At 40.7% G+C, this 16,361-nt stretch overlaps 1 protein-coding gene across 3 annotated transcripts in view; it reads left to right on the forward strand.

The window, feature by feature from the left end:
* Positions 1–2,821: 2,821 nt before the first annotated feature.
* The window catches only part of LOC120319542 (tubulin-specific chaperone cofactor E-like protein), a 75,949-nt gene continuing 62,409 nt past the window's right edge, over positions 2,822–16,361 (forward strand). For 2 of the 3 annotated variants that reach the window (XM_039368489.1, XM_039368487.1), the window contains exons 1-6: positions 2,822–2,960; positions 8,711–8,841; positions 9,919–10,068; positions 11,855–11,994; positions 13,667–13,848; positions 15,364–15,620. In XM_039368489.1, coding sequence (XP_039224423.1) covers positions 9,936–10,068; positions 11,855–11,994; positions 13,667–13,848; positions 15,364–15,620 — 712 coding nt within the window. In that variant the 5' untranslated portion in view covers positions 2,822–2,960; positions 8,711–8,841; positions 9,919–9,935. The remainder of the gene's footprint in view (positions 2,961–8,710; positions 8,842–9,918; positions 10,069–11,854; positions 11,995–13,666; positions 13,849–15,363; positions 15,621–16,361) is intronic. The other variant, XM_039368488.1, reaches the window with a different exon arrangement.

The raw sequence follows: 16,361 nt of genomic DNA on the forward strand, positions 1-16,361 counted from the left end.
GATGCATTTTTGGTTGCAGGAAAAGGCCAAAGAAGCCCAAATCTTTACTGGGTTGCTTAGTCAACATTTACTCTTTTCAAAGAAAAAATGGAAGTGGGGCTCTGTTCCTATGCCTTTTAGAAATTGAAAAACCAGGAAGGAAATTTGGCTTATCCATCTTTTGATCCCATAATTTATAAGTCTAGATCAATTATTTGAAGAAAAGTGAAGAAAGCCCAAGACCAGTTGTAAGACAGATGTAAATAATTTGAAGACCTTTGTGAATTTGAATATATACTGAATATCTTAGCTATTCTTGCTTTGAAACTAGCAGAGCTCCATTTATGTACTAATAAAACTCTCGTGTCTGGTATTGGATGAAATGCTGCATAGTAGGGCAAAACATTTTCAACAAAGTTACTTCAAATGCATTGTAAGAATGCTGTAAGACAAGTTAACGCATTCAGAATAGGACTCAAGGGAATGAAATCTGGGGATTGTTTGCTTCTTCAGCACTACCAGGCTGTTGCTGTTCAGTGCCGCTGTTGCGTTGTTGTGTGAGACTCATTTTCAACGTTCCCTGACAGTTTCCCACAAGTCAAGGGGGAATCCAGGAGGAATTGAAATGGTTGCCAACACTCCTATGCTCCTTCCCATTAACAAAGTCTGTTTGTGGGAAGCTTATAAGGAGAAAATCAATGGAGAAATGGCCCATTCCCTTTGTGGTAGCACCAACATCAGCCATTCATATAGTCCCTTACTCTAAGATGACCAACTTTTTTACAATGAAAAGGAGGACACAAATAAATTGAAGAAAAAATATCGTAAATAAAAAAACATTTTATTCATTGCAACAATAATACAGACAACTTGCATGTGCAGTTTGCCAGCCGGGTGTTTTGGCGCGCTCAGCAGCAATTCCTATTGGCTTTCGAAAGCCAATAGTGGGAGTAGCACAGCTCATGCAAAAGTTGAAAACAAAACCCATCAAAAAAAGGTGCCGGAACGCCGTTCTGAGCGTTCTATGTGGGGGGAAAAAAGCCCTGCAGATTAGTCTTCAAATATTGAAAAGGAGGACATGAAGGAGGACACTTTTTGAGGGTGGACAGAACTTCCTAAAGGAGGACGGTTGGTCACCTTACTTACTCACTCCTGCAGGGACAGAAAGAGAGGGAAGGCGAGAGGGAAGGAAAGAAGATAAAATGGAAGGGTGGAAAGGAGGGAGGAAGGGAAAATGGGAAGAAGGTATTGGGTGGAGAATTCTGAGTTGAAGTCCACCCAATTTAGTTTCCAATATTGAGATAGACCGGTTTAAGACCCCTCAGATGTAGTGAAAGAGTTAATTCATCTCATTCCGGGGTTAGTTAAACAAAAGCCACTGATCAAAGTGTTGAAAGAAAAATCTTGGTCAGGGTCCAGCCCAAGCCAGGAATAAGCAAAACGGAGGCTGTTTGGAAAGAAGGTTCTGTTTATTGAAGAGCAGAACCATAACAGCACGTGACTCTGGAGCAGCCAATCAAACGGAGTTGGGAACGGTGGGCTTTTATACCTCCTTTGGGCATTGTATTTGAGGTACTTCCTGTTCCTGTGTCATGTACTTTGACCTGAAGTTGAGTGTTCCTTTTTGGTATTCTAGTTCTGGTGGGTTAATCCTACTCTTGTGGAAAAATAAAGCCTTAAAAAATATAAGGACTTTTACGAAATTCCATGGGTGAAAGAGAGATCTTTATTTTTGCGCAAAAAGGTTCAGAAGTGACTTAACAACCAACAAATTTCTGAACAAGGGGGAGGGTCTAAACTAAAGCTTTATAGGTTTCTTTTTCTCAGGAACAAAGGAAGCATAGATGGAATCTTACATTGTATACGGAATCTACTTTGTGTAACATTCAGATAGTTTCTCACACCTTAGGTCCATTTCTCATGGGGATACAATGAAGGCAGTTTTTACTTTTATACAATGTTTCTAAATATGCATTAGGTCATTCAGGTACTGTTAATACAGCTTTTGCTAACACAGCTTTCTTTTCAGACATTATGCAGACACATGATTTTTGCTTTTTGTGATTTTTCATTATTATTATTATTATTATTTTATTCTTCTTTATTCTATGTTATTCTATTTCTTTCCCACTTTACTACTATGTCCTAAAGGTCATGTTTCCTGTCCTTGGACTCTTTTTTCCAATCCTCTGGGCTCCAGCCTTCCAACTTTCCCGAATGGATGATCCAATCTGCATTTCTAAAAGCTGGCCTCCTGAGTTTCTGCTTGGGGGAGAGACTGGGCTGTTTCTGCCTCTTAAGATGTTCCTCCCACTTATTCCTGTGGCAAAATATAATCTTCTGTCCTTTTTAAACATCCCCCTCCAAATATTTCCTTCTCTGGGGGGTGTGGGCTGACTTCCAACAAACGTAACACTGCAGAATATTTAGGGACAGTCGGGACAAACCTTGTTGACCTTAACTAGGACACTCGAGGCCAGCCAACCTTGTAGCTTAGCCCGTCTAGTCTTACAAATCGTGGTTTAAACAAGCCAGGAGACTTTTAAGAAAGCGCCTCAACCGGCGCCACTGACACGACCGTTGTTTCCCCGCTTCCCCCCCCCTCCCGCCCCCGCTCAGGACGTCGCGCGGAGACTTTCAAGCGGAAAAAAAAGCGGGAAAAATCGTTGGGTCGCGCGGCGGCCGTTACGCAGGGAGGCCCCTCCCTCCCGCAGACCTTTCCCGGCGCCGCTGCGTCTCCCGGGCAACGGCGCGTCGCGCTCGCCTCTCACGTGAGCGGCCAGGCTAGGGAGGTCACGTGACGTTTGTTTCTTCTCTCTCTCTCTCTCCCCCCCCCCCATTTCTCGCGCTCTCCCTCCTCCCCTCCGGTCGGTCGCGCGCCGCCTCGCTCCTTCCTCCCCATCCCGAGCGAGCGAGCGAGCTGTTTCCGGGTCAATGCAGGACGCGGCCGCCGGACGGGGAGCGCGAAGCGGTGGGGCCCGGTGAGGAGGGGACTGGGGGGGGGGAGAGAAAGGAGGGCCCCCCCCCGCCGAGGAAGCGACGGGAGAAGACGCCTCCCGGCCTGGTGCTGACAGGCGGGACGGGAAGGGTTAACGATGGCGGGCAGGGGGGAGAGCGGGGAAGAAGAGGGAGGGGGAGACGAGAGAAAAACTGCGGTCCAGGTGGAGCCTCCTGGTGCGGCAGAAGTCTAGCTTGACCTCGGAAGCGCTGGGGACGACCCCTGGCGGAGGGGAGGAAGGACCCCCGCCCTTGGGGGAAGGGGCCCTTGTTGGAAAGAGTGGGCTGAGAGGGGGTGTTATACACCCCCAGGTATAACCTATGTTGTTGTTGTTAATTGCGAAGTCGTGTCCGACCCATCGCGACCCCAAGGACAACGTTCCTCCAGGTCTTCCTGCCCTCTACCATCTTCTGGAGTCCATTGAAGCTCACGCCTGCTGCTTCAGTGACTCCATCCAACCACCTCATTCTCTGTCGTTCCGTTCTTCTCTTGCCCTCAATCTTTCCCAGCATTAGGCTCTTCTCCGGTGAGTCCTTCCTTCTCATTAGGTGGCCAAAGTATTTGAGTTTCAACTTCAGGATCTGGCCTTCTAAAGAGCAGTCGGGGTTGATCTCTTCTAGGACTGACCGGTTTGAACGCCTTGCAGTCCAAGGGACTCGCAGGAGTCTTCTCCAGCACCATAGTTCAAAGGCCTCCATTCTTTTGCGCTCAGCCTTTCTTACGGTCCAACTTTCACAGCCATACATTGCAACTGGGAAAACCATGGCCTGGACTATACGCACTTTTGTTGGCAGGGTGATGTCTCTGCTCCTGGGGGACGGGGGAAGACAAGCCGTGGGGGTGGGGGAGAAGAGAGAGAGAGAGAGATGCTGGTGGCTTTGGGAAAAGGATGGTGGGTCCCTGATGGAAGCAGGAAGCCTGCAAAGGAGATCAGCCAGTAGGTGTAGCCCGGCCTCTCCACCCCCAAATGTACTTGAGAAGCACCAGAGGTGGCATTGGGTCCTTCCCAGGCCGGCTTCTGTCTCTCTCAAGGCTGCTGGTGGGAAGAGGAGAGGTCAGCATCATAATAGTAGCAGTGGGTGAAAAACAGGACTGGAGGGGGGGGGGGGAATGAGACGGGTTCAAAGAGGCTGTGTCAGGTACTAGGGCTACAGGGGGTGAGAGACAACAGTGGTCTCCAATGCCTGTTTTCGTTTGCATTTTCACACATACCATGGCTTCCAATACTTGATTATTTTTTTCAAAAAAAAAATCATCACAGTCTGATTGATTTAAGTACCCTGCCATTGCTCTTCATTTTTGGTTTGTTAACCTCTGAAGGCCTTTATGAGACTAGGAGACAGCTTATTAAATTAATGCTTTTCCATAGGCCTTTCAGATAAAATAATATTGATATATTGGTACAGATAAAATAATATTTTCTTTGGGGACAGACTGAGGCTGTCACATGTTGACGGTGACAGAAAATCGGGCTGTTGCCTTTGGCCCCTCTAGTCTGAAGCAAGGTCTTCTAGGTTTTTCAAAAACACTATAATGCACAATCAGAATAGAGCTGGAAGGGACCTTGGAGGTCTTCTAGTCCAGCCCCCTGCTCAAGCAGGAGAACCTATACCATTTCAGACAAGTGACTGTCTAGTCTCTTCTTAAGTGATGAAGCACCCACAAAGTCTGAAGGCAAGCTGTGCCACTGGTTAATTGTCCTTGCTGTTAGGATGTTTCTTCTTAATTCCGGTTGCTTCTCTCCTTGATTAGTTTCCATCCATTGTTTCTTGTCTTGCCTTCTGGTGCTTTGGAAAATAAATTGATCCCCTCCTCCTCTCAAATACTGGAATAATGCTATCATGTCCCCCCTTCTTTTCTCTAGACGGGCCATTCCCAAATCCTCCAAATGTTTTTCATATGTTTACATGTTTCTGTATTTCCTAGTAATGAATCACATGGCTGTGGTTTCCTCTCCACCTCCATTCAAATTGTTAATTTCCCTGAAGAAATAAATATTAAGAGCATACCTATGATAGCATGTACTTGAATAATTTGGTGAGTTATTATGTAACCTTCAGCAATGTGAGAGGAATTGCAGAAGTCTCTGGGGGGGGGAGAGGGGGGGAGGACAAGTCTCCTGTTGTGCCATCCAAGGACCATCTGGTCGATCATTCTGTTTCTGTATGTAGAACATGGCGTCTGGTTTTCAGAAGTATACAACCTCTGTTCTCAGGAAAGGCAGTACTTTAATGCTACCAAGCTTTTAGCATTTAAATGAGTCAAGTATAATTTTTTTCCATGTTGCTATTTATAAAAAGCAAACTTATTGACCAGCTCTTTGCATTGCATGAAGAATGTCTTATGTTGAATTCTTCCATATGCTGTTTAGAAAAATTAGAGGTGATGGGAAATTTTTTCAATGGAAACTCTGGGAAATCCACTGCCAGAGTAAGTAATTCATACAATCTGGTGGATCAGATTGTATAAAAGGATCTAGAAAAAACTATGAATCCTCAGGAAGACGATATATACAGATTAGGCTAAACTTAAGAGGTAATTCTGTAAAAAAACAATGTCATCTGTACCTTATGACAGTCAGGAGTCTTCAGGGCAGCTATTGATAAAAAGTTTTGAAAGAGTCCCTGAAGTTTGTATTTTATCAGGAATTGGACAAATAAATACTATTTCCTGTATAGATTCTTGTTGTAAGTAGCATCGTGATGTTTAATGTGCCCTTACATCTCAGATTGCCATAACCAAAAAATGAGCTTATTTATTTCATAGTATAGAGCAGGTTAATTTAGGAAATAAACTGTCTCAAGCAATTCATAGTAGATGCCATGTTAGGGTTTGAACTTTCTGTTAAAGTTTAAAGAACACTTGCAGAGAGGTAGTTATACTTGTCCTCTGACAGTTAGCTGTATTACTTTATTGGCAAATAGGTGCACCTGGTGAGATTGTATTATCTGTTTCTTGGTAAAAGTTTTTATTTAATCTCGAACTAAAGGCAAGTGGCAGCATCTTGCTGAATCTTCCTAATAGCAGTACCATTCTTCTTGATTCCGGCTTACAAATTAAGGCTGAGATTGAAAGCCTAGCTCTGGTGGCTTAGTGGGAAACCATCTCAAACCCAGTTTAAGACCTTCTTTAGTTTCATAATGGAAGAAAGGCAGTTTGAAAGATAAAACATCACTTGAGAGTAAATAGAGTTCTATTATAAGATTGTTATTTTATAGGAGTGCAGATATGTAGCTAATGTACCTAGATCCTTGTCCTCATCATCACAGTTTTCCTAATTCAAGCATTAATATTGTTAGAGACAAGGTATTTTCTAAATGCTGTTGACTTTCTTCACCTTGTGTAATATGCTTGAAAATATTTTCACTGGCTTTTAGCTCTCTTGGAAAGTGTATAACTTAATAAAAAAAAGTCTAAAAGAATTTATTTCAGTGAAATGGAAGAATTGTTTTGCTATATTTGTGGCAAATGTTGTCAAAGGGTCACATCTTAAGCATTTCTTAAGAATTAACTGGTTTTATAGCTAGCAGATGCTTCATCTGCATTTAATAACAGACACTTTTTAAAAAACTTAAGTTACATTCTGGGAATCTTTTGATTTTCTTAGTTGAAGCTTGATTTTTTCCAGAGAAGGAAACTGGATTAATACAGTACTCAGAAAACCTTGATAATGGTATAATACCAAATTTTGGAAAAAGCCAGTGAATTTTGCCACTCATGTTTGTATTTCTGTTCCCCATCCCCAAGTCTAAGCCCTCCCTCATTTTTTCTTCCACTTTCCAGAAGGCACGATGGTTTTGACTTTTGTTAAAAACGCTCCTTTTCAGAAGAACAAAGGTTACACTGTTTCCACATTTTAGAATTGTTTTCTGTTGATGTTTTGAAGTATGGTTACTTTGATAAATCCAGTGATCAATACAACAAGCCTTTCTAATGCTCAGAAGCTATTGTTAAAGTTCAGTCTATGGAATACTTCCATGTTAAATGCTACTTTATGGACCTTTTAGAAATTTATGTCTGGAATGGACTGAAATAAACTGTTAGACTAGAATCCTTTTTTGAAAAGGTTTGATTTTAAAAGCATTTTGTTTCAAGCTTATATACTGCAAGCCTCCATACTATACAGCCTGGAGGCTATATGTGACCCGCCAAGCAGCCTTTAAAAAATAAGTACTATAATAAAATTAGAGCTGTTACTGCAGCTACTCTAGTGCTTCCTCTGCCATGGAACAGCTGATTGGTATGCACATAAGAATTTTCAATATTACCAATGTAGCCCTTTTCCCATCGATGAGTTGTATAGGTGGTAGAGTAACCAGCATCTTAATATATAGCAGTTTATCTTTCTTCAGAAAAGCATCCAAAGTCCAGATTTTAGATCTACAGAATTATTTCATGAATCTTAATGTGGTTATCAACATCCCTGGGCTATTCAAATTGTGGATTCAGTTTTAAAACTAGGAAAGGATTTGCCGTTTAAGTTTATATTCTAGTTTAGTGGAGTCTCTGTTAGATCTGCATTCTGTTATGTTGGCTTTCCCATCCAACTAATATTTTTTAATGTTCTTATTTTTTTTTATTTTAAGGCAGTGGTGGGTTGTATTACTATTTTGCAAACTGGCATGATTTACCAAAGAAGTTTAATATTGAAAGATTTTTTTCCTTGTTGGCTAATTAGATGGGAGCATAATGGCACTGTTGCTCAGTGAAACTTCATTTATTAAACCTTGATACAACTAACATTGCCCACAATGGAGCAAATTTCCATGGACAATTTGTGTAATGGCATCACTTAAAAGATGTAATTAGTATAATGGTATCACGTGAAGGATGTAAATCACTACAGTGACTTAAGTTCTGTGAGTTCTGTGAGTAACAAATCCTCTCCCTGCCATATTAATCCCTTAAAACAAATTTCCTCCATACTTTACCTCTTTCATTATCCCTCTTTTGATCAAATAATTTTCAGTATCATGCTGCCGTTCAATCAGCAAAGTAGCAATCCCTCATCACCACTTAGTTGTTTTTACAGTACATATACACCACCAAGCTGAACAAGTCCACACATAAAAAAAAGATTAAAAATACAGAAATCAATCCCTTCAAGCCCCAACTCTGCAGGAACAATAAACAAAAATAAAATGTTAACCCATCAATAATGTCAACAAAATCCATTCGTATTATGTACCAAATGTCCAATTAAAGAATATGGCCTCAAGTGCATTGCAAAGTACTCAGAACACAGGATATAGCTCTGGAGGACATAACTGTTCCCAAAAAGGAGGCCACTGCTGTGACAGATGATCTTGGTGTCTACATAACCTCTGCTATAAAGCAGGAGGAGAACCCTAAGCCTCCAAATGTTGCCTGTATAGGCTGGACAGATTCTGCTTGGAGGATTAAGCTGCTAGCTGTTGACAGCTTTACCTGGAATAAATTTTCTAGTTCCTATTCACAAAAGATAGAGATTGTAGGAGAAGAGCCATGTTGGTCTATAAAACTCTGGAAGAGTCTGTTAGAGCACTCGTTCGGACTCGCAGATTTTATTCAAAGGCATTAGCTTTCGTGAGTTGCAGCTTACAAAAACTTATGCTTTTAATAAAATGTGTTACTTGGAAAAGGTGCTGTCAGATTCCTGGGGGAAAATGTGTGAGGTTAGGCAGCATTGTTGAATTCACTGATGCTGTTTTAAGTTCTCTCTTTTCTTCCATCCTCTTACCCCTTCCTGTGCAGGGAATTACATGGACGTGTGATCTTTTCCCCACCTCTGGAAAAATAAAATGAAGGGCTAAGAAGACCCCCTGAAACTCATACATGTAACTCCCGAGAAAGCTGATGCTGAGACCAAACAACAACCATTTTGTGTAAGTGGGGAACATTCTGCACTATTTATTTTTGCAGGTTCAAGTAATCCACCAGTCGAAGCTTCTTACATAAGATACCCTCCTAAGATTTAAAGAATTTGGACACTTTTTTCCTTCAATCACCTTGTGAATGTCCAGCAGGGTTTATTTCATGTTTCCATCACTTCATCTGCTTTAATTCCAGGAACGGAGGGAAATAACTTGATTGCTGCTATAGTTTAGCAGTTGGGTGATCTACTGTACATCACTCACACATTTACCTTCCACCCACCTCTGGTGTTGATTAATTCTTTGGTATCTTAATTTGTGTGTTATTTCTATTCCCATCTGTAAAATATTGACATATACAAATTGGAACAACACAGACATATCTTAGAGATTGAATGTTTTATGCCCAGCATCTGTTCACACTAGAAAAATGAAAAAGAAAATGGTATATATATATTATAGGCCCTACAAATCAGAAAACACTCTACACCAAGTTTTTTTTTTTGGTCTATTTATTATATTCTGTACTGATTGAGTATTGAATATATTCTACACCAGAGATTTTGTGACTGAGCTAAATTGCACAGGCTTCATTTTGCCCATTTGGATCCCACTTACCTGTCCTGACCTTCCTGAGTGGCCACAATAGGATGCTTTAAAGCCTCATATAAGTTCCTCAATGGTATTGTAGACATTTCAAATGTCTTCTTTCAAGCTTGAATATCTAGAATTTGTGTAAATTTCCACCAGTCAATCTCTGCCAATATCTTGTTCCAATTCTTGTTTTGTTTTCAGATTTTCCTGTTCGTTTACTAATTCCTTGTATCTAATTATCTTATTTATATCCAGTAGGTTTGGGTGTTTCAGAGCTTCTGTTGGGGATAACCACACTGGAATTCTTATATAATGTTTTTGTTTTATTTTTTCCCAAATCTGTAGCAATGCATTCCTAACTATGTGTCTTTGAAATGTTGAGTGAATTTAACACATTCCTTCACCCAAATTAAAATGGAAGGCGCTTCGTCTAAAGATACGTTTTAAGTTTGCCAGAAGAAAGAAAGCATTTATTTCCCATCCTTTGAACCGCAGCATTTCTGGAAGGGACAATGGATCAGCCCAGTGGGAGAAGCTTCATGCAAGTTCTTTGTGAAAAATACAGCCCAGAAAACTTCCCATATCGCCGTGGTCCCGGAATGGGCGTGCATGTCCCGGCTACACCTCAGGGTTCACCTATGAAAGGTACAGGTTTGGGCTGTTTTTTTCTTTTGACTTCCCCAGAGCAGGGCTTGGATTAAAACTTATTGTGTTTACTCTTTGTTTTCCCTCTTCTGTGAGAGGGATGGAAGGGAAATGGAGTTTCTTTCCGGATTGCAAAGAATTTGTCAGAATCCAATTATATTTCATCTCTAGTTATCGACTACGGAAAACCCCATTTCTGCCCTCTCTGGATTCTGTCATACGATGAAGGGGAAGTGGGTGAACAAAGGGGTTTTATGGCCCTCACTTCCTTCGGTACAACTTCAAAAGGGACTGAAGTGGATACCATCAAAAGGACTAAATCATAACAATGGGGCCATCAGCTTTCATCTACTCCCCTCTGAAGTCTCCCTTCCGCTGGCAGTGAGGAAAAAGGGGGTGGAAATGTAACGCCTGGGATTGTCGCTGGAAAGATGGTGGGGTGGGGTGGGGCTGCTGGGGACCCCTTAAAACCTTCAACCGTAGGGCTTGGGCTCCAGGTCCTGTCTAGAACGCCTGCAACCATTTTCTCTTAATAAAGGATGCCTGTTGGAAGAAATATTCTTAAGATGCAAAGTGGGGTGGGTCTGGGTGAACTGACTGTGCCTTGACTCCTTCCACCCTGACCCCCACCTCCAATTCTGATTTTGAATTCCTGTCAGGTCGATTTCTATCACAGACATTCCCAAAGAGGAAATACAGGCAGGTTATTTGGGTGGAATTGACAGTAACTGAATGTGACAGAAAAGAACAAAAATAAGTTGAGTCAGTCGGGGACAAAATGTATTGTGTGTCACTCAGAGTTAACCTTTCCAGAGTCACCTTAAAAAAGCTCTTTTCTGGTTATTCTTGTGATTTCTTCATTCAAGTACCTCAAAAAGATGGAAAAGCTATCTTGGCCCCAAGTCAAGGTTATGTTTTTATTAAAATACTTCTATCTAGCAAAATATCACCACAGTGTATGCTTCAGCCTACTGCTTCCTTATTCAATGTGCATACCCATCACCTTTTGCTAATTAGCAATTCCCCTAATGAAAAAGGCAAAGTTAGTTTTTTTTTATGCTGATAATGATTGTAGTTGTTCCAGAAAACTATATTTTATATGAAGAAATAAGATCTTTCTATATGCTTGCATCTTTCATATTGTTTCCAAAGTTACTATTATTTTATTAGATTTTTTTTCCAGAGCAATTCGGTTGCACTGATTTCTGAAACATTAATACTACTGAAGAGCCTACTGAAGATATTCTTAAGGTAGTAGATAATAAGAAATTGTGAAAAGGGCTCAAGGACATTGGTTGGTATTCATCAGTTGCAAATGTTGATCCTAGAGCAGTGTTTCTCAACCTTGACAATTTTAAGGCATGTGGACTTCTGGGAGTTGAAGTCCACATGCCTTAAAATTGTCAAGGTTGAGAAACACTGTCCTAGAGAAAGATGCATAGGAGCAATTTATCGTGTGATCACTTTTTGGACGTCATCCTGCACCAAATAATCACCTTAATAAGCTCTGAGGACATTCTAATTTACAGTTTTAATGTATTTAAGAATCACTTTCAACTTTCACCCAACAAAGAGCATCATTGACTGCAGAATAATAAAACAGTATATTTTAAAAACAACCATATCAGGTATAGTTCCCCAGACAACATAAATGGAATCTCATTTTTATATGGCTTTTTTTTAAATATATTCTGGATCAGATTTTGCTTGGATGGACAGGTGATATATTGCTCTACAAAACGAGAGACTCCTTCTAAGGGCATCCTGTCGGTTCTTGCTTTTTCAGACCGTCTCAACCTGCCAAGCGTGCTGGTGTTGAACAGCTGTGGGATCACCTGTGCAGGAGATGAGATGGAGATAGCTGCCTTCTGCGCTCACGTGTCTGAACTGGATCTTTCTGACAACAAACTAGAAGACTGGCATGAGGTAAAGCAGCTTAGGCAAACTTCATTCTGAGTAGTAACAAGAACAGATGTCTTTGCTGTAAGTTGAGTTGGCTGTTCGGATAGGTTCACATGTGCATCTGGAATTATTGGAGCAAATGTCCTTGCCTGGGGTAATCCAAGGACTTAATATCTGGAATTTTTAGTACTTTCTCCTTCCAGTTTTTCTCCCAAATCTCAAGCTTTCTTTCTTGCTCATCTCTCCTCTGAAGATTCTCCATAGAGCTCCCATCGGCTTCCACAGTTTCATACTCTCAGCTACCATCCAAGAACGGGAGGGAAGAAGATGTTCTCTGTTTTTCTGTCATTTTTCTTTCTTTGGGGCCTGTTAAGGCCTGCATTAGAATGAGGTTTGGAGAGGGCCAGGGGAGATGTAGTTTCAAGTGTATCCCTCATAAAATCTTGTTGGATGGCCCAGATCAGGGGTCAGCAACCTTAAACACTCAAAGAGCCACTTGGACCCGTTTCCCAGAGAAAAGAAAACACTGGGAGCCGCAAAACGTATGTGCATGCATGCGCAAAGGGGGGGGGGGAGCTTGATTGAAGAGTTTAATTAAAAAGAAATAGAGGCTGCTGTGCATGAGTTCTCTCTCCCTCCCCCCCCCCTCTCCCTCTCTTTGTCTCCCTCTCTCCCCCTCCTCCAAATGGAGGAGGTTGGGAGCCGCAGGAGAAGGTTCAAAGAGCCACATACGGCTCCGGAGCCGCAGGTTGCCAACCCGTGGCCCAGATTAATTCTACTCTCCCAACCCAACTGACCTTATCCACAGCTTCTTGAGGAGATGAAATGAAATGAGATCCCCGTGTAACTCACCTTAAGCTATTGGAGGGAAGGTGGAATGTGATTTTAAAAATGGAAAGTTCTAGTTGTTAATAAAACTCCTTGATTCTCTTAATTTTTATAACAGGCAGTAAAATGGGTTCTAGTATCAGGAAGAATTGTACAGTAAGGCTTTTGCAGCTAAGAATTCTAATAGATCCCACTGACTCTCATTATTGTTATCCCTCTGTTAGCCCATGTGTCTTCAGAAAAATGGATTCATGTTTGCACAAAATTTTGCAATAATTTTTCTAAATGTTTTCCAGCAGCTTGTATATGTGTTTTCCTCCATGTTTCCTTGCGACAAGGCTTTTAATTATAATAAAAAGAAAATTTATTTTATTGGCTTTTGGGCATCCATATTTCGTTGCCAAATGATAAAAGAATTAAAAAGTTGTTTGCAAAGGGGGAAACCCAAACAATCAATTTCAGGAATCAAAATTCTTTACCAAAATGGTATTTGGTGCATACAAGATTGCAGAAAAGATGGGTAACCCTGGATAAAATAGTCCTTTGAAAAATGTTGGCACTTGTAAGTTATTTCTTTTCTATAGTTGCTGTTCTTTTCTTTAAAAGTCTGCCAGTATCTGCTTTTTTTTCCCTTATCAAGTCTTTTTAAAGGTGTAATTAACTGAACCATTGAGGGGAACAAGCAATTAACCAATCAATCCAAATCATCAAATGGCTACGGTATGAATTACAGATAACTATCTCGAATGCTGTTAGAATCCTTATCATTCTTTAACTCAGTGAAGTGGACTGGAAAGATTGCTGGGAGGTTTTAATATTATTTGAGATCTGATTACAGGTTTTTTTTTCTTCTTCCTTTCTCTCCCAGGTCAGTAAAATTGTGTCCAATGTCCCACACTTGGAGTTTCTGAACCTGAGTTCGAATCCGCTGAATTTGTCAGTTTTAGAGAGGAGGTGTGCTGGATCTTTCTCTGGTGTTCGCAAACTTGTGCTCAACAACAGCAAAGCTTCCTGGGAAACAGTCCACACTATACTGCAAGAATTACCAGAGTAAGCCTAAAGGAAGTAGGATTTTGAGTTAACTGACGGGATATTCCTTAATATCTTAAGGAGAAGGAGAAGGATCACAACAGTTAATCTCAAAACACAAATTCCAAAAAATAAAAGTGGGCCTTCTAATTGCTTTCCTCTAGACTAGTAGTGGATGGGCCCCTCAAAAATCTGTTATCTGCTTGACTTTTTGAATTTTACTGAATGCCTACATTTTGTACTAGCTGACAGATTCAAATTCTCTCCAAAGGAAATCCAGCCTAAAACTGTAGATTTTAGAACTGAACCTAGAATTCATTGCAAAATCTGTAGTTCAGATTTCGCTGCCTATATTCTGGTTGACCCTATTTGGTCTCCTCTCTTGATTAGTTTCCATGCATGGCTGGGTGTGTTGCTATTTTTAATTTCATACGAGTGGCTATATTTCCATCAATTTATTACTCTACAAATTAATGGAGGAGTTAAGGCACTCTACAAAAGCTAGTGCAAGGTTTACTAGCCCATTTGGCTACCACAAATACTGTATCTATGCTATCTGATTGCCTGGACATGATTTTAACAAAAAGCCACGATTTCCAAATCTGTTACAATCATTATGGCAGCTTCTTGTCATTCTATAATTGTATTTACATGTTACTGAATGGTGTTCCCAGAGGTTCAATCTCCCTTATTTAGTTGTACTTATAATGACATTAGTATGAGATGCTGATTTAAGATTATAGATTATATTCAGTGTGTGTGTGTTTGTGTCTGTATACTGAAACTTTGATATATCTTAAATTCCATATACTGGCATTGCAGTAGCTCAGGCAGAGAAGTAGGTTCTGTAATACACCGTTTTTCTATTTGCATCGCTTTTTTTTTTCATCAAGAAGTATTCAGTAGCATATCCATCACAAAGCCACTTGTGGCTTGCACAGATCTATCTACTTCCAAAGTTTTAGACCACATTTGGACAGTGTTTTTGAACTACTACTAAGCTGCTTGGTGCATTTATCTCTAAATTTATCAAATTAACAGATAGTGCCAGTAAGGCAGTTCATGTTCTGCCTTTCTGTTTTTCAGTTATCAGATCAAATAGCTTGCTAATGGACATGCTGGCTTTTGATTGAGACTAAAAGGGGGTTAGAGAGAGTGCAGGACAACTTCCAGTTAAACGTTCTGTTACATATTTTATAAGGCCTGGATTGTCTGGCAGAGCCTCCGTCCAGCTTGGCAACTCTGTTTTCCTTCATGTGGGACCAAAGCTTATTTAATTCAACCTTCTGCTCTCAGGCTAACTAACCAAATGCAGATGCCTTCAGAAATCCAGGGATGGGATTACAAAGGCAACAGCCTTTTTCCAGCAGTTTTCCCCAAGTAGGAAATGTTTGGGAATATTTTGTCTGCTACTGCAAGCAGTAATGATATAGCCCATCTTTTAAAGCTCATCAGTCTGTCTTTTCCTTAAAACCAACATAACTGGATTGCACAGAAACGTTGCTGCATATTTTAATTGGAATTTTCTCCCCACAGCTTGGAGGAACTTTTCCTGTGCCTTAACGACTATAATACAGTGTCTTGTTCTCCGGCTTGTTGTAATTCTCTCAAATTGCTTCACATAACTGACAATAATCTCAAAGACTGGACTGAGATCCGGAAACTGGGAATAATGTTTCCATCACTAGATACTTTGGTTCTGGCCAATAACAATCTGTCAACCATTGAAGACTCAGAGGATTCTCTGGCAAGGCTATTCCCGAACTTGCGATCCATCAGTCTGCACAAGTCAGGTGAGTCCTTGGATGAAATATAATGGAAGGATATAAGAGGCCTGTTGGATCAGAACAAAGGCTTAGCTTATCCAGGCTTCTGTTCCCAAACTGCTCATGTAAATATTCTGGAAAGCCCATCCAGTGATTCCACTGGATGATAAGAACAGGGTTTTACTGATTTATTTAACTTACTACATTCGTACTGCTGGGAATACGCGAATATACCATAAATCAAAACTTCCCAGGGGTGAAATGGGAAATCTAATCTAGTATGTATATATAAGGTTTTGTTGAGTTTCTACCAAAATATATCAGTCTCTTTCAGTAATTAATCACCAGCTTCACTGGCGCAGCAGACAAAGGTAGAAATGAAATGTTATTTTCAGAAAATGAAAGTAATTGAACAACTCCCAAAAATAATCTAACTTTTAAAGGCTGACATTTTAAAAAATAATATAATTCATGTAAGTATAAGATAGGCACGGAGAAATCTGTTTGCAGATATGATTCCCCGGTAACAGTAATTTTCTATTACATTTGAGAGATGTTTAATAGAGATAGGTTTGAAAATGTGTGCCTGCCTGCAGTCTGAGCCATTTGCTTTTCTGTTCTGTTCCTCATCTAGTTTCGGCCTGCAAATAATTTTCACACAAACACAACTTAGACCAGTGGTTCTCAACCTTTTTAATGCCGCGACCCCCAATCGGTCATAAGTCGAGGACTACTCAACCGGTCGTAAGTCGAGGACTACTCAACTGG

The sequence above is a fragment of the Crotalus tigris genome, unplaced genomic scaffold (assembly GCF_016545835.1).
Source record: "Crotalus tigris isolate CLP2741 ecotype Arizona unplaced genomic scaffold, ASM1654583v1 scf7180000020806.364445, whole genome shotgun sequence".
NCBI classification, from domain to species: domain Eukaryota; kingdom Metazoa; phylum Chordata; class Lepidosauria; order Squamata; family Viperidae; genus Crotalus; species Crotalus tigris.